Source organism: Anolis carolinensis, chromosome 2, assembly GCF_035594765.1.
Source record: "Anolis carolinensis isolate JA03-04 chromosome 2, rAnoCar3.1.pri, whole genome shotgun sequence".
In the NCBI taxonomy this organism is placed as follows: domain Eukaryota; kingdom Metazoa; phylum Chordata; class Lepidosauria; order Squamata; family Dactyloidae; genus Anolis; species Anolis carolinensis.
The window spans coordinates 175,159,297-175,177,453 of NC_085842.1; the positions used below are offsets into that span (position 1 = coordinate 175,159,297).

Sequence of the window (18,157 nt, forward strand, 5' to 3'; positions counted from 1 at the left end):
ACCACTTTCACTGCCATGGCTCAATGCTGTGGAATTGTAGGATCTGTAGTTTTCCCAGCTACCTCTGCCAAAGGATTCTGTAGCGTTAAAATAATTGAGCTGGAAGAGACCACATGGGTCATCTAATCCAAACCCCTTGCCATGCAGGAAAAGCACAGTCAAAGTACTCCTGACAGATGGCCATCCAACCTCTGTTTAAGCCGGGCAGTGAAAGCGGACTGCCTTCTTTCTATGACCTGTGGGCTGGATGAGGCCCTCCAAGGTCATTTCGCCCAAAAATATAGACTTAGGGTTGCCCTGAGTCTGAAACAACTTAAAGACTCTAAGACCCACTATTTATTTATTGTGTCAGAAGCAAACCAAGGGAACAAGTTGTAATGTATTTGAAAACACAAAGTTTTAAAAAGCAACAACAACTTGGCATTATACTAAATGTCCTTTGACCAGTAGTTGGCCACTTGGAGTGCCTCTGTTGTTGCTGTAAGAAGGTTCTCCATAGTGCATGTGTCAGGGATCAGACTGCATTGTAATAAATAGATGGTCTGTGGTTTGCTCTCCCCACACTCGCATGCTGTGGACTCCACTTTGTGGCCCCATTTCCTATGGTTGGCTCTGCATCTCGTGGTGCCAGAGCTCAGTCTGTTCAGTGCTTTCTAAGTCGCCCAGTTTTCTGCGTGCCCAGGAAGGAGTCTCTCATCTGGCGTCAGCCACTGATTGAAGTTTTGGTTTTAGCCTGCCACTTTTGGACTCTCGCTTGCTGAGGTGTTCCTGCGAGTATCTTTGTAGATCTTAGAAAACTATTTCTTGATTTAAGGTGTTGGCATGCTGGCTGATATCTGAACAGGGGATGGGCCGGAGATGTCACTGCCTTGGTCCTTTCATTATTGACTGCTACTTCCCGGTGGATGTCAGGTGGTGCAATGCTGACTAAACACTATAATTTCTCCAGTGGTCTGGGGCGTAGACATCCTGTGATAATGCGGCATGCCTCATTAAGAGCCACATGCACTGTTTTAACATGGTGAGATGTATTCCACACTGGGCATGCGTATTCAGCAACAGAGTAGCAAAGCGCAAGGGCAGACGTTTTCACTGTGTCAGGTTGTGATCCCCAGGTTGTGCCAGTCAGCTTTCATATGATGTTATTTCTAGCGCCCTCTTTTTGCTTGATAGTCAAGCAGTGCTTCTTGTAAGTTAGAGCATGATCCAGGGCAACTCCCAGGTATTTTGGTGTGATGCAATACTCCAGTGGGATTCCTTCCCAGGTAACCCTCAGAGCTTGAGATGCTTGTCTGTTCTTAAGGTGGAAAGCACACATTTGCATTTTAGATGGATTAGGGATCAGCTGGTTTTCCCTATAATAGGCAGTAAAAGTACCTAAAGCTAAGACCCACTAAAAAAAATTCAACAAATACCATGTTCAGTAAAGGATAAGAGGGATCCTCTAATCCAGTTGTTCTCAACCTGTGGTCTCCAGGTGTTTAGGTCTACAACTTCCAGAAATCCCAGCCAGTTTACCAGCTGTTAGGATTTCTGGGAGCTGAAGGCCAAAACATCTGGGGACCCACCATGCAGCTGTGGACAAGTCTACATAGGGACCACCAAACGCAGCATTGCCCAAACACGAATCAAGGAACATGAAAGGCACTGCAGAACAATCAGAGAAATAGCAGAGCCATAGCAGAGCACGTGATGAACCAACCTGGACACAACATATTATTTGAGAACACAAATATGCTGGATCACTCTAACAACTATCATGTCAGACTACACAGAGAAGCCACTGAAATCCACAAGCATGTGGATAGTTTAAACAAAAAGGAGGAAACTATGAAAATGAACAAAATCTGGATACCAGTATATTTCTAATGTGTCAGAAGTGAATTGAGGCAAGTCACTTCTGGTGCGAGAGAATCGGCTGTCTTCAAAGACGTTGCCCAAGGGACGCCCAGATGTGTTACCATCCTGCAGGGGCTTCTCTCATGTCCCCGTATGGGAAGCTAGGTGTGACTTTGTATCTGGACCAAACTTGGCACACATGGCCAACTGTACGTACAGGCCCACTTTGGGGGGTGATTGACCTAGGGTCTGGGAATTGTAGCTCACCCTTATCCAGAGAGTACTGAACCCAAGCAACATCGGATCTGGACCAAACAGAGACCCAACATGGCCAACTTTGGATAGAGGCAGGGTTTGGGAAGGATAGACACACGATTTGGGGAATTGCAGTTCACCCACATCTTTAAGGTAAAGATAAAGGTTCCCCCTGATGTTAAGTCTACTCGTGTCCGACTCTGGGGGTTGGTGCTCATCTCCATTTGGGAGCCAAAGAGCCGGCGTTGTCCGTAGACACCTCTAAGGTCATGTGGCCGGCATGACTGCATGGAGCGTCGTTACCTTCCCACAACTCCGCATATGTATGCTTGCCCACAATGTCCTACCTCATGTACAGAGGAAGAGTTGCTTAAAGCTACGGACAATGTGGTTGCTGTTGCCCGCTTTTGGTCTAAAACTATTTAGGTGCTTGTGATTTCCTTTTTTTCCCCCATCATTTTAAAATGTATTTTGTTATGCAATGCTTTTGACACGAAATAATAAACGAGAGCGGTACATATTGATCTACCCACATTTGCATGTTGTCGAATTGCTAGGTTGGCAGAAGCTGGAGCTAACAATGGGCGCTCACTCCGCTCCCCGGATTCGAACCTGCGACCTTTCGGTCTGCAAGTTCAGCAGCTCAGTGCTTTAACACTCAGTGCGCCACTGGGAGCTCTGCCTACATCCTTATGCAATTTCAAACAGGTGCATTCATACAAAACAAAAGCAAAAACTAGATTTGAACCGCCAACCTTCAGGTGGCACAGGGGTTTAACTCATTGCGTCACTAGTATCCTAGAATATCAGGGCAGAAAATCCCACCAACAGCAGGTGCACGTTTTCCCCATCGTCTAAGGTTAGCTCCCGCAGAATTCTGGGAAACGTAGTTGATTTCGAGGCCCTTGGGATGCTCAACCGGGGAGGCCTGGGACTTCGCTGAACTACATTTCCCAGAATGCTGCGGGAGGGGGGCTCTCAGTTTGCTTCAGAGTTGTGCGGGAAGGGTCGCGGCGTGGGCGTCTCCCAAAAGGCACGAAGAGCCGGGAAGGGAGGGAGGGAGGAGGAGGCTTGCTTGGGGAAACCAGCCTCTCATTAGCATGGAGGGAGGGAGGGAGGCGGAGGGCGCCTTTTCCTCGGCGCAAAGCGCTCCCTTCGCCCCGGAGCCATGGCCAGCGCGCCCGTCCTCCTGCTCTGCCTCGCGGTGGGCGCCTCCCTCGCCTCAGGTAAGTCGCGCACCTGCCCTGCGGCCCCTCAGAGTAGAGCCTGTCTCCTCAACGAGGGCTGGGCTCCTCTCCCTCCTTTCCCGCAGCCCTTGGGCGCTTCCCTCGCCTTCTCGACGCTCACCTGAGGGAGGTCCAGGGTGGGAGAAAGAACTCCTGAGGGAGCGTCTAGACCAGGCGTGGGCAAACTTGGGCCCGCCAGGTGTTTTGGACTCCAACTCCCACAATTCCTAACAGGCGGTAATCAAGGTGGCCAATTGCAACAGTCACACTTGCTTCCGACAGACGGGAGTTCTTTCTCCCACCCTGGCCCTTCCACAGATATATTAACCCCACTTGCCTAGTTTCCCACAGACCTCACAACCTCTGAGGATGCCTGTCATACGTGTGGGCAAAACGTCAGGGCAGAATACTTCTGGAACATGGCCATACAGCCCGGAAAATTCACAGCAACCCAGTAATTCCGGCCATGAAAGCCTTCAACAACATTTTAAATAAAACACTTATAACAGTACAGTAAATAATGACACAACTGAATATATATACTGTAGAGCCTCACTTATCCAAGCTAAACGGGCCAGCAGAAGCTTGATGAGCGAATATGTTGAATAATAAGGAGGCATTAAGGAAAAGCCTATTAAACATCAAATTAGGTTATGATTTTACAAATCAAGCACCAAAACACCATGTTTTACAACACATTTGACAGAAAAAGCTGTTCAATACGCAGTAATGTTATGTTGTAATTACTGTATTTACGAATTTAGCACCAAAATATCACGATATATTGAAAACATTGACTATAAAAATGGCTTGGATAATCCAGAAACTTGGATAAGCGAGGCTTGGATAAGTGAGACTCTACTGTATATATATATATATATATATATATATATCATGTATCATTATTACCCCTACAAGTTTTTTTCATGTAAAAATATGGACCTCCTTATGAAGTAATACAGTAGAATCTCACTTATCCAAGACTCGCTTGTCCAAGGTTCTGGATTATCCAATGCATTTTTGTAGTCAACGTTTTCAGTATACAGTAGAGTCTCACTTATCTAACACTTGCTTATCCAACGTTCTGGATTATCCAATGCATTTTTGTAGTCAATGTTTTCAATATAGAGTCTCACTTATCTAACACTCGCTTATCCAAAGTTCTGGATTATCCAATGCATTTTTGTAATCAACGTTTTCAATATACAGTAAGGTCTCACTTATCTAACACTCGCTTATCCAACATTCTGGATTATCCAACACATTTTTGTAGTCAATGTTTTCAATACATCGTGATATTTTGGTGCTAAATTAATAAATACAGTAATTACTACATAGCATTACTGAACATTGAAATACCCTTTCTGTCAAATATGTTGTATAACATGTTTTGGTGCTTAATTTGTAAAATCATAACTTAATTTGATGTTTAATAGGCTTTTCCTTAACCCCTCCTTATTATCCAACATATTTGCTTATCCAATGTTCTGCCGGCCCGTTTAACTTGGATAAGTGGGACTCTACTGTATATATATCATATATCTTTATCACCCCTACAAGTTTTTTTCATGTAAAAATATATACTTCCTTATGAAGGTAATACAGTAGAGTCTCACTTATCCAAGACTCGCTTATCCAAGGTTCTGGATTATCCAATGCCTTTTTGTAGTCAATGTTTTCAATATATCGTGATATTTTGGTGCTAAATTCGTAAATACAGTAATTACAGCATGACATTACTGCGTATTGAACTACTTTTTCTGTCAAATTTGTTGTATAACATGTTTTGGTGCTTAATTTGTAAAATCATAACCTAATTTGATATTTAATTGGCTTTTCCTTAATCCCTCCATATTATCCAAGATATTCACTTATCCAAGGTTCTGCTGGCCCATTTAGCTTGGATAAGTGAGACTCTACTCTAATTGTGCTTTTCAGAGATGCCATTTATAACCCAGGAACAAAAATCGTGTTAGATGGTGATTATGTTTCATAGACCCTGGACATAAGGAAAAACGCTCCCTTGTTTAAATTTCCAACACTCATGTGCATTGTTTGGTCAGGTGACAAAACAACTTTCTATTGCACAAAGATTTTTGTTTTGACGGAGGGGAAGGGAGAAGGGGAAAATATCTCTTTTACATTCCTGGCAGGTGGAAACTTTTTTACTATTCCTGTTGTGTTTGTAAACACAGTCCTGGGAATAGCTATTGGGAACTGCTGAGTGAATATAGGCAAGAGAGCACTGCACGTCATTTGGTAGCGTTTAATTAAATTATGCTCACCCACAAATCAGGACTTTTCCTCAAATGCCAGTTTTTCTTTTCTGTACATGCGGTCAGTGGCAAAAAAGAAATCTGGGAAGAGTACACAATGTGTGCCTGGTGGGCTCATGGTAGGATGGATTTATATTGATGTAAAATGTAGACTGAACTGCATTATGCGGTCAGTGCAGTCCCATATAATACAGTTTGAATGGCAATGGGCTGCATTATATGAGTCTTCGCTGACTGTGAAATGCAGTTCGGATGCATCATATGGCAATGTAGAGACAGGGTTTGTCACAGGAGACATTTCTAAGCACCACAGTATTCATATGTTGTAAAAGAGGATGCATTGTATTGCCGAAGGCTTTCATGGCCGGAATCACTGGTCAAGAGGAAAGGAAGAAATGCATCCTCTAGGTTGCAGTGAGTTTTTCGGGCTGTGTGGCCATATTCCAGATGCATTAGTCAGGAGAGAATGCTTCTGGAACATGGCCACACAGCCTGAAAACTCACTGCAACCTAGAGGATGCATTTCTTCCTTTCCTCTTGACCAGAAACAAAACTCGCTAAGCCTAACTTTGCAGGAAAAGAGAGTAATTACCATGAGAAACATCAGCCCTTGTTGTTACTTCAGTTAATCCTTTTCCTCGGCCTTTTTCTGGCACAACGTGTCTGGCTCTCTCTCATCTATGCATTTTACTTCTCACAACAACCCTGTATAACATCTGATCCAATGTCTCATTTAGCCCTGAACTTACTCTTAAAATGCTGAGCCAGTGAATAAGTTGGAATAAGGATAGCAGTGTTTTCTCCAGCAGCATTTACACAAAAGGAGTGTGTCATGTGATTGAGATTTTATTGCAAGAGAAGCTATCCCTTTTAATCCTATAATGAGAGTGATGGCCTCTGAGAAGAACCAAGCATGAAGGGTCTATTCGACCGAAGTAGAATAATAACAGAAGGAAGGAGAAAGGTGGAAAGGCAGGTCCCGGCTGTGCTCCCAGCTTCTTCACATTGACTTTCTCCTCCTTTCATGGCAATGTTCTGCCTTCACAGGCGGCATCAGACAATCTTCGCGCTCTCCAGCTGTTGTCATGGGGATGGGGCAAGTAAAAATGAAGTAAACAGGCGAGAGACTTGAGAACTGGAGCTAAACTAGCAGTTAAGATTAAACAACAGGAAGCACAGATAATCAGAACAAGAATTTTTGTAACAGTAGGTGTGTTTGTCTAAACTATACAAAGAAATATAAATCCACTGTTTATTTATATCCTGATTTCAAGATGGGAAAGAAAGGTTGGAATGAAATAATCACCCACTCATAAATTCTCTTGCCCCAGAACAGTTCTGTGCTCATAGAATCATAGAGTTGGAAGAGATCTCATGGGCCATCCAGTTCAACCCCCTGCCAAGAAGCAGGAAAATTGCATTCAAAGCACCTCCAACAGATGGCCATTCAGCCTCTGCTTAAAAGCTTCCAAAGAAGGAGCCTCCACCACAGTCCAGGGGAGAGTATTCCACTGCCGAACAGCCCTCACAGTGAGGAAGTTCTTCCTGATGTTCAGGTGGAATCTCCTTTCCTGTAGTTTGAAGCCATTGTTCCGCGTCCTAGTCTCCAGAGCAGCAGAAAACAAGCTTGCTCCCTCCTCCCTGACTTCCCCTCACATCTTTATACATGGCCCTCATGTCTCCTCTCAGCCTTCTCTTCTGCAGGGTAAACATGCCCAGTTCTTTAAGCTGTTCTTCATAGGGCTTGTTCTCCAGACCCTTGATCATTTTACTTGCTCTCCTCTGGACGCTTTCCAGCTTGTCAACATCTCCCTTCAACTGCGGTGCCCAGAATTGGACACAGTGTGATTCCAGGTGTGGTCTGACCAAGGCAGAATAGAGGGGGAGCATGACTTCCCTGGATCTAGACACTATACTCCTATTGATGCAGGCCAAAATCCCATTGCCTTTTTTTGCTGCCGCATCACATTGTAGGCTCATGTTTAACTTGTTGTCCACAAGGACTCTAAAGATCTTTTTCACTCGTACTGCTTTTGAACCATGCATCTTCCGTTCTGTATCTGTGCATTTCATTTTTTCTGCCTAAGTGAAGTATCTTGCATTTGTCCCTGTTGAAGTTCATTTTGTTAGTTTTGACCCATCTCTCTAATCTATTAAGATTGTTTTGAATTCTGCTCCTGTTTTCTGGAGTATTACCTACCCCTCCCAATTTGGTGTCATCTGCAAACCTGATCATGCCTTCTAACCCTTCATCTAAGGGTTTTGGCCTTCAACTCCCAGAAATCCTAACAACTGGTAAACTGGCTGGGATTGTTGGGAGTTGTAGGCCAAAACACAGGTTGAGAACCACTGATTTAAGTCATTAATAAAGATGTTGAACAGAACCGTGCCCAGAATGGAACCCTGCTTATGGCACTCTACCCGTCACTTCTTTCCAGGATGAAGACACATTGGTGAGCGCCCTTTGGGTTCATTTGCTTAGCCAATTACAGATCCGCTTAACTGTAGTTTTGCCTAGCCCACATTTGACTCGTTTGTTTGCCAGAAGGACTTTGTCGAAGGCCTTACTGAAATCCAGTATAAACTTACCAGTATTTCAGTGGGAATTGTGGACTTTCTTTTTGCTGATGAGAGAGTCAAGTTAATTTTTATTGTTGTTGTGTGGGGAGAAAGTGAGTGACTTTGAAAGTCCATGAAAGCTTACATGCAGGAGAAGACCAAGTAGGAAGACTTGCCCAACTAGACATAGTGCCAGGAACATTTTGTATAATAAATAATAACACACGCATGCTGAAATACTGCACAAAAATGTTATAAAATTTCATTTTGGAGTCATCCCCTCTAATAGTGTCCCCTGGTGCAGTCCATAGCGATGCTAGTGATGACACTTTATCTGGAAGGCGAGCTTGATCACAAGAAATAATTGTGGTGAAGGCAGTTAATATGTTTAAGAGGACAACAAATGAAACAAAAATGGACTGAAGGGAAACCATTGTTAGATCCTACTTGCAGTTTATTTGCATGCTGAAAATGGGATATCTAAGCAGGTAGTAGGTAGAATAGGAAGGTAGGCAGGCAATCAGATGTTTCAGGCACTGGAAGTACTACATTGTGCCCTATAAACCCAAGTTAATTAAAAGTGCAGTCTTAAACATTCTTGCTCTGAAGTTAGTCACAACCTCAAATAACGGAACTGCTGGGTAAACATTGTGAGAATCAATGCAAGACGAGGGGGTGGACCCACGAGACTTTTTCTCAGGGCTCCCAGGCAGCTGATGTGTACATCTGGGGATCTCAATCTCGGGCTAAACAATTATTCGTCAATACCCTGAGCTGGTGATGGGCCTTAAGCAGGCCAGATGACACTGTCAACAAGGCTTCCTGTGGATGGGAAAACCAAATAGCTGTGTTTGTCAAGAGACTTTTAAACAATCAAACCAGGATGCAGTATGAACCTTGCTCCCCAGATGCTTCTTGGGCAGTCAGTATTCCTTTTTTTAGAGAAGAGATTGTTTATAAATTGTGTTTTTAATTTGTAACAAAAACAGGAAAATGTCAAATTTCCGTGATTCTGCCTCCACAGTGGTGGCCTACTCTTTATTTTAAAAAACCCAGCAGTGTTCAGTTTCCATCTGGAAGATGATTAGAGTATTTCCCACAGCCTAGGTCACCACGTCCATCAACACAGCAGCTTGTAGCTTATTCCTTGGTCAATTCATCCCAGGTGGGGAATGTGTAAATTGTGTGCTATACAAGGTCCCCAATTCAGTTTTGCAGCCTGCGGTATGTGCTTATTTAAAACCAGGCACATTGTGATCCGAAGAACACAATTCTTCATTGCAACAAGACATGTGTTACCATCTTCTTTTAAGGTGCAAGTGGGGAGAGGTTTTCCTTTATATTTGTGTTTGCAATCTGTGGCAGGTCCCTAGAACTGTGAGAAATTACACATCCATCAACCAACGTTGCATACCTCTGCCCTAGGTGGGAGAATGTAACTTATTGTAGTGGCTTAACCCTGTGAGTAGCTCTACTGACATTAGTTGAAGAACTTTGATTCTAGGAAGCCAAGGCCAGTAGAAAGCCAAACTTATCCACCTTAGGAGACTGCTGAGACTTAAGACCAGCTTGGGTGCAAGTGCATGCGCTACCACTCAGGACTGCAATTCCACTGATGGCCCTGACCTAGATGTGCCAGGCAAAGAGGACAAGGAAAGGGGCCAGTTTGTTCCGGTTTGTTTGCTGTTTGCATGGCATTTACTGGACTTTTCACATCCATCTCAGGCACAGAAACGGGCACAACGGTCAGCTTCATTGTGTAAATTGACTGTCTGTTCTGAACCAAAAGCTTGGCACAGTTAACAAATGAAGAAGAACAAGCAAGCACCACACTTAAAGTGCAAGTACCCATTCATCTCCAATCCTTTCACATTATGCAGCTATTACACTGTGATTCCATTGGAATTTGGTTCCAGGACCCCCTGTGGATGTCAAAATCCGGGGGTACTCAGGTCCCATTATACCAGGCATGCACAAACTTTTTTTGCCTTGGGCCCGTATTGCAGGCCCGGCCAGGAGGAAGAGGGACCGGGCTCACCCTAGATGGGGAAAGCCAGGAAAAGGCAGTGCAGGGCCAGGGTCATCCTCAGGTTGTTCTCCTGGCATAACAACAGGGCTGTTCACCCCATCCTTATGCTGGGAGAAAGGCAAGACACGCGGCAACTGCCCAGATCCTCCCTCCCAATCCTTGGGCTGCCCTCATGGCATTTCACCAGGAGGACGAGACAGGTAGTGACTGAAAGTGCTCCGGAGGGCTTTCAGCTGCATACATTCCTTGAGCCATCCTCCTGGCATAAGGATGGGGCCACCCGTGCCATCCTTATGCCAGAAGGAGAGACACAGTGGCTGAGAGCGCTCCAGAAGGCTTTGAGGTGCTGTGTGCTCCCTCCCTCATTTTTTTGGGATAAGGATACAGTAGGTCACCATGTCTTTATGCCAAGAGGGCAAGGAAAATGAGGAGGGCTTGAGGTAGCCACCCTGGGGGCCACACTTGGCTCCTGGACCTTCGTTTGCCTGTGCCTGCATTATACACTGGCATAATAAAATGGTCTCTTATATAAAATGGCAAAATCAAGATTTGGTTTTTGGATTACAAATATGTTACAGTTATGGACAGTTGAATACATAGATGCAGAATCCATGGATACAGAGGTCTGACTGTACTCCACAGCTATGGAAAATGTGATAGAGGCCCCGGTTCTCACTATCTCCCCCGCCCAATCTTTTCCCCCATCTCTTTCAAACTCTGTTTTTTTTTTTTAATGCAGTGCCTTATCCTGGAAAGTCCACCCAATCATTCAGCAAAGATGCATTTGGGCTAGTGAACTCTTTGGCTGGCCAAAGTAAGTCTATCTCCAGAGACGGCAACAGCATCAGCAGGGATGAGCCCATGGAAGGCCAGCTCTTGCCTCCAGCTGCCAATCAAAAATTGAAAGATGCAAAAACACACTTGCAGCCCTTGGATAAAAGGAAGAAGATCAAAAATTCAGTAGAGAACTACACCGGTGTAAGGAAGCAGCCTGTTTCACAAACCAAAGCCCTTCCTTCTGGCAGCCATGAGGACACCCCTTCCACTTCTTCCTTCATCCAGACCAACCGAATACATACAAATAGGTTTCAGCTGGAGGCCACCAATAGCATCTCTGCCCACTTTCATCCATCAGTGTATCTCCATCATGATAGATTTCTGGCAGAAGCAACAACATCCAAAAATGTTGAACCTGGCACTGGGCAACAGTCTGGTGGCTTGGATCACCTAAACCGACCTGGCAAGGTAAACCTCAACTCCAAACTCAACACTTCCTTCAGAAATGCTACTAAGCCCTCCTGGCTACAGAGCTGGCTACCTCACTTCAGTTTCTTAAAGAATGGTAAGGATGCAGAATGGATGTATCTGTTGTCACATCAGTACCAGTGTTGTGTTATTCCGTTTACAGAGTTGTGATTTGGACTGCAACCCTGTACTTGGTTAGGAGTGACTCTGACCTCATATAAATGTGAACCACCCTTCAGTGGTGAGAAAAGGAGAAGTGCTTGACAAGGAGCATTTGGCAAACAGGAGTCCTGGATCAGAGGCATGTTTTCAGCATTTAGGACGGATGATAAAGTGCTTTGGGATGTGTACTAGAGCTGAGCCCCTTTCCTCCCCCAATAACTTCTGCTACTTCTCCCAGATTTCTTGAGATCTGGCTTGGAACCTGGCCCTCCATCCTGTTCATTCAGTCCATGGTGACTGAGAACTGTGGCATTCTCGGTTACCAAGGGCATGTTCTCAGAAGAGCCAGTCTTTCAAGATAATCTGCCTAGGGGCATTTCTGTATAAGGAGATAGCCCTTTGTAGAGATCATCCACTTGAAGGTCTCCTAAAACTTGGGTCTGTGCCTCTGTGGCCGGGCCTTGGGAGCAATGGTTTGTCTAAACTGGCTGGTCCCTTACCACCTTGTGAAATCTGGTTGCTGCTCATGGCTGGGATCATGGTGAAGCGGAGGAGGAACATGCAGAGCAAAGTCAACCTTCTGTGTCCAGAGAGATAAAGTTTTCTTGCGCAACAGTCAATCTCCTGCTTCAACAAGGAGTGCTGAACACAAGAAAGATAGAAGGGGGATGATTTTTAAATATCCTTGGGAATTGTATTGGGGTGATACCCTGTGATAATACAACTATAGAGGAGAGCCTGGAAAGCGGCCAAGATTGCATCCCACACTATCTGGGAATAAATCCCATTGAACAAAATTGAGTTTGCTTCTGATTAAATGCTGTACAAGATTGTACTGTAAACATCTTTGGGAGCTAATATACAGGCTTCGATTTCTATCTTGGTAAAGTGTCACTGCCACTCCAGTTCCTGAAATGAGTTAGTGGAACTTCTGAATCCAGCTTTTCTTGTTCTTGTCCTAGCTGCAGATAGTACCGAAATGTGCCTGAATGACTGCAGGAGGGAGCATGAGGAGATGGAGTCCTACTGTAGTAATGAATTCGGTAAGATCATCCAACCCTTTCAAGCTGGTCCTGTAGCTTCTGTGTTCACCTTACTGGAGAACGTATTGCATCTCCAGGCTTGGTATTGTGTGAATGTGAATTCTGTGTTGCTTCAGGTTTATTATTGCTATTGTTACATTGTTGTGAGAGTCAAGGATCAGTTAATGTTAAAATAAGATAAAAATAAACAAATTTCACCAAAAAAATTTTTTTGATCATGCACCTTGAAAATGTGAGGCTCTGTACCTGGGAATTAAGATAGGAATATTGAAACAGATATGAAGGACACCAAGTTGGGAAATGCTATGAATTCAGTGGGCCTAACTCTAGCTGGGACTAAACCCTAGCTTTGAGGCAGAACTGTTAGACCCAACTTTTAAATGAGATATGTAATTCTCAAATTATTGCTGAGCTATATCTCCTAAAAGCCCAACCAGCATTGTTACAAGATGTTGACACTTACAAGATGATGGGAGGTGCAGTCTGATGTCTAGAAGGCTTTATATCTCACTACTGCTCTAAACATTTTAAGCCTCAGTCACATCTATGGAATTACTTTAATTCAGTCTAGAGCGGTGGTTCTCAACCTGTGGGTCCCCAGGTGTTTTGGCCTACAACGTCCAGAAATCCCAGCCAGTTTACTAGCTGTTAGGATTTCTGGAAGTTGAAGGCCAAAACATCTGGAGGCCCATAGATTGAGAACCACTGATCTAGAATGAAAGCCTTAAGATGGAGGCTATGAAATGTCTGCGTTTTTCACAGTTGCTAATTAAGATCACTTCAGTGAAAAATGATCTCTTGTACATGTCGTTTGCAAAGTATGCAGTTCATAATAAGTTCTTAGGTAGTGATACAGATATCCTCTTATTTAAAATACAAGTTTATTTCAGGTCAGTACAATTTTTTACTGTTCATTCTCTAGTTAAATCAGCGATCTGTCATCCTTTAAAAATATTATTTTGATATAAAATAAATAAAATAAACCTTGCCACCCCCACCCCCTTGCATGATTGGTTCAGCTTAGGGTTGCCACAAGTTGATAATAACTTGAAGGCACACAACAACAAATATATTTTCTCTAACGTTGTGGAGGATATTTAATACAGTAGAGTCTCACTTATCCAACATAAACGGGCCGGCAGAACGTTGGATAAGCGAATATGTTGGATAATAAGGAGGCATTAAGGAAAAGCCTATTAAACATCAAATTAGTTTATGATTTTACAACTTGAGCACCAAAACATCATGTTATACAACAAATTGGACAAAAAAGTAGTTCAATATGCAATAATGCTATGTAGTAATTGCTGTATTTATGAATTTAGCACCAAAATATCACGATGTATTGAAAACATTGACTACAAAAATGCGTTGGATAATCCAGAACGTTGGATAAACGAGTGTTGGATAAGTGAGACTCTACTGTATTACATACACTGAAAATGTTTATAACTCTATAGTTACATGCCATTTTTAGACGCGAGTTCACAAAACTATCATTATCAATAGTGTACCATCACTGAAAAATGAATACCATACCTGTAAATTTGAGGCATATGTTGTTCTCTTTCTCTTTTTCAAAAGTGGTTAATGGGATTGTTCATGATATTACCACGATACATGAAGGAACGTGTTTGGTGACACTGTTGGTAAACAGTAACGGACTATACAAGACAAATCGCCTGTACCTCAACCCTGATGGCTTCTTCTTCCGAGTTCACATGCTAGTTGTGGATGCCTTGAACTGCAGCAAACCCTGTCCAGACTTCAGACTCGGTAAAGAATCAGAGTCCTTTATCTATTATAGTCAAGTCATTTTAGAGCGAGACTCAGCAAGATGACAGCATAGATAGATACTGCCAAGTTAAGAGTTCCTGGTGATGTTCTTGTTATTAACATCCTCAGGTACAAAAAGCATTTTTTAACGTACGGATGAAATAAAATTTAGCTTATAGTCTTAAAAAGCACAGCACAGAAGAAGGATGGAGGAGGCGGAAAAAGCAAACTTGAGTAACAGAAAATAGGAAATGTACCATGTCAGTGCTCTACCTCTAAGCATAATGGAAGGGCTGATGCCTTCTTATCCATTACTGGTCTCAATGGCGACAGACTGGTAGCAGGAGATGCTACTATCAAGATAAGCTGTGAAAGGTCTGTATGCAATTTAGACTGGTTATCTAAGAGATTTATCTTTTGCCAGCTCTATTCATGCCAATCAAAGCAAACTTAAGTGCATACAAAGTGACAGTTGTAATAATGTAATGCAGGGGAAATTGCAAGTGTAGCACTGAGAAAAATCTCCTTGGTGGGTCTAGAACAGGCATGGGCAAACTTTGGCCCTCCAGGTGTTTTGGACTTCAACTCCCACAATTCTTAACAGCCTACTGGCTGTTAGGAATTGTGGTAATTGGAAGACTAAAACACATGGAGGACTGAAGTTTGCCCATGCCTGATCTAGAACATCAAGCCTCAAATACTCTGCAGCTAATATATGATTAATAATGCAGGTTCTGGTGTACCTGAAATAAACATGAATGTTATTTCCATAGGCTCGAAGTACTAGAATTGAAAAGTAAACTTGAATCCTGCCAGAGATTTGGTTAGTTACTATTTGATTACTATATATTTTTAACATAACATGTCTCAACTGAGTCATAAGCCTTTTATTTACCATGGTCCAGATGGTACCAGATGTTTTTGGTTTATCCATAGACAGCAAATCCAATGGTTAGGAATTATGAAAGTTGTAGTCAAAAAGAGTATTCCATCTCCGATTTATACGGTACATTCTACAGACCTGAGTCAATAGCAAAGATCTAGTCAACATCCTCAAACTACTTTACATAAGTGCATAAAGATGCATTGCAATTAGTGTGCCATTGGAGCCTCCGTGGCCCAGATGGTTGAGTCCAAAAGGCACTGGTGACCATGTGGCATTTGCCCTTTTCCAGGCAGCAGATACATCGTGATGGGCCAGCTCTACCACAGGAGGCGGCAACTTCCTACAGTTCTGCAAGAGCCTGTGAGAGGACGCTTGAGGCCAGGAGATGGCCTGCTTTGGAGGGGCAGGAGCTATGTGAAAAGGTTCAACCGAAGGAGAAACCTGAAAGTTCAAAGGGCAGTACACACCAAATGTGGATGAGGATGCATCACAGACACAGGTCTTCCAAGGTGCAGGGAGGTTGGACTGATGCTGGATGAAGAAAAGCTTGGTTTTCGCCTAAAGTTCAGAGGAAGAGGTCTCCAGAGGGAGAAAGGGAAACACTGTTACTGAAGCACCAGCAGCCATTGGCTTCCACTACCTATTAGCTGACCCACATAAAATTACAATAGACTATTTGGGTTTCAAGCCACACCTATTGCTATTCTGTATCTGCTTTTAGCACAGCATTAATATATGCCGGAATAGTTAAGCTGGATTCCATAGTTGCACAACTTCTAATAGCCTTGTCCTCCAGGAGCAGCAAGGATCACTTTGGATACAAAAGAGGAGATGGAGGAAGAGATGTCTGCTTATGGAATCGGGCTTTTCCCCTTCTTCCCTCTCTTTGTGACCTTTCAGAAAGCCTTCCTGCTCTGCTGGGGAAGATGCAAATGGAGTGTGGTCCAGAGGCCAGAATGAGAATGGGGTTCATAGAAGTTAGGGATATTACACAAACCATGTCATCATTTACTTTTGACTATCTACAGAAGCCATTTTTGTTGTAGATGTCTGCCAACGCTATATGCACACAGATCGGATTGTCTATTTCAAATACTCTTGAGCTAAGCAAAATATTATGTGTTATTATAGTTCTCCAGTTCTACATTCTTTCTTTGGGATTTCTCAAACAAATCATGTACCAAATATTTACATGTTCTATTCACTTTGACTAACAGAACTGCATAAATACAATTTATCTTTCATAGAAATCAATAACATATTTAATATATTTTCTTGGTAGTGCTTTAAGAGAGTGTTTGGCTCAGACAGTGGTTTGACTAGACTAATTAATACTAGATGTTCATTTTGTATGACGGCAACATCTAAAAAAATGCTGTTATCACCATGACAATCAGGAAATAAATAATGAATAGGGGTTATTGTTACCAGGATGGATACATATGGGAACAGGGCAAATACAGTATATATAACTGGGGAGAAATGCAGTGCTACAGCTCAAAGCAAATGAATGGACGCACAACCAAATTTTAATTTTGGACAAGAATAATAATGCCATAGAGAGTTTGCTTAATGAGACATGGAGAGGGAATGGAAGAATTCATTAGCATGCCTTGCCATTTGAAACTGTTAAATACTCGGATGCAAGCCATGGCTGGAATCTTGTATCAAGCCTGTAAAATTAGTGGCAGCACATTATTCAGGAACATCTCTACTAGAGGTTTTGTGAAATCACATATGTTCTAAGGGAAGGAAGGGAACTGTGACTGATGTGGAGAAATGGCACACTTACAATAAAGATGTCAGAGTTGAACATTTTCCAAGATATTTTGAATGAAGGCACTTTGTCAGAAGGGGCATTTCCTGGCAGTAGTTCAGTCCAAGAGGAAGAGGAGGATGGGAGGGAGGGCAGCTTGCCTACAACTCTTCCCCACATTTATTTCTCCGGATTCTGTCCTATATTTAACTCTGATCTGAATGCCACAGATAGACTTTTTCATTACAGATTGGCAGTTGTAGCGGCACTGTTTTTTTCATAATCTTGTTTTCTAGGGGAAACCAGCATCCTCATGAAGTATGTCATTTGGCAAAGACTTTTATAGGATTAAAATAACCAAGACAGATTGTAATGAATATGTTGGTTGGATTTGATATCTTGATTTGGTGTATACATTTAAGTTCCTACAACAAGCGACTAAATTAACATTAGATTTACAAGAATAATTATGAGGGTAAATGAAAGAAGAGATACTAAATTTTATTTAATTGGCAAGATGGGAAAATAAAATTGAGAAATCAATGGGCATAATTGAAAGAGTTTTGAGTTCCTGCCTCTGATGCAGGTGCACAATGTGATTGTGGATGTCTTCTCTGCAGCATCCAGAGAAATCCCATGTTGCCAAACTATTACTGCTGTAGGAACTTTTAATCCCCTTTTGCTGAAGACGGCATCCCAGCGAATCCTCCAATCTTAAACTCTGTATGATATTTACTGAGGATTGGTGAAAACAAGCTTTCTCCTTCTTCAGGAACAAAACGGAAAGCTTGACATTGAAAAATTGAGCTAAGTATATTGCTTTTGTTGAATCCTCTTGAATTTCTATCCTATTTTCCTGTACAAACTTGTCAAAAGCAAAGAAATAAAAAGGTTGCTCTTTCCAACAGTTCTGAAAATACCTGCATCATGTGTTGTGCAGTGTACTTGTATATTCCTGCCATTTGATTTCTGCTCTGTGGGTTTTCAACATCAGTAAATTTTCTTTGGAGACATGTACTCAACATTTAAAGACATTGGGTCCCTTGAGCACAGATTACTGTATTTCATCACATAATAGTCATTATCACATAAGTCACACATCCTT

At 42.7% G+C, this 18,157-nt stretch overlaps 1 protein-coding gene across 1 annotated transcript; it reads left to right on the plus strand.

The window, feature by feature from the left end:
- Positions 1 to 3,036: 3,036 nt before the first annotated feature.
- Positions 3,037 to 17,959, plus strand: c2h17orf58 (chromosome 2 C17orf58 homolog). The gene is made up of 5 exons (XM_003224449.4): positions 3,037 to 3,320; positions 10,924 to 11,526; positions 12,554 to 12,634; positions 14,219 to 14,410; positions 15,586 to 17,959. Exons 1-5 carry the CDS (start codon positions 3,263 to 3,265, stop codon positions 15,774 to 15,776), a joined length of 1,125 nt encoding a protein of 374 aa, XP_003224497.1. The 5' UTR covers positions 3,037 to 3,262; the 3' UTR covers positions 15,777 to 17,959.
- The last annotated feature ends 198 nt before the right edge of the window (positions 17,960 to 18,157 follow it).

Bases quoted from the DNA above. Each gene is read 5' to 3' on its own strand.
- c2h17orf58 (XM_003224449.4), top strand. From the start codon at position 3,263: ATGGCCAGCGCGCCCGTCCTCCTGCTCTGCCTCGCGGTGGGCGCCTCC. The intron at 12,635-14,218 runs GTAAGATCATCC...CTTTTTCAAAAG, and splicing joins CTACTGTAGTAATGAATTCG to TGGTTAATGGGATTGTTCAT. The intron at 14,411-15,585 runs GTAAAGAATCAG...GCCCTTTTCCAG, and splicing joins CTGTCCAGACTTCAGACTCG to GCAGCAGATACATCGTGATG.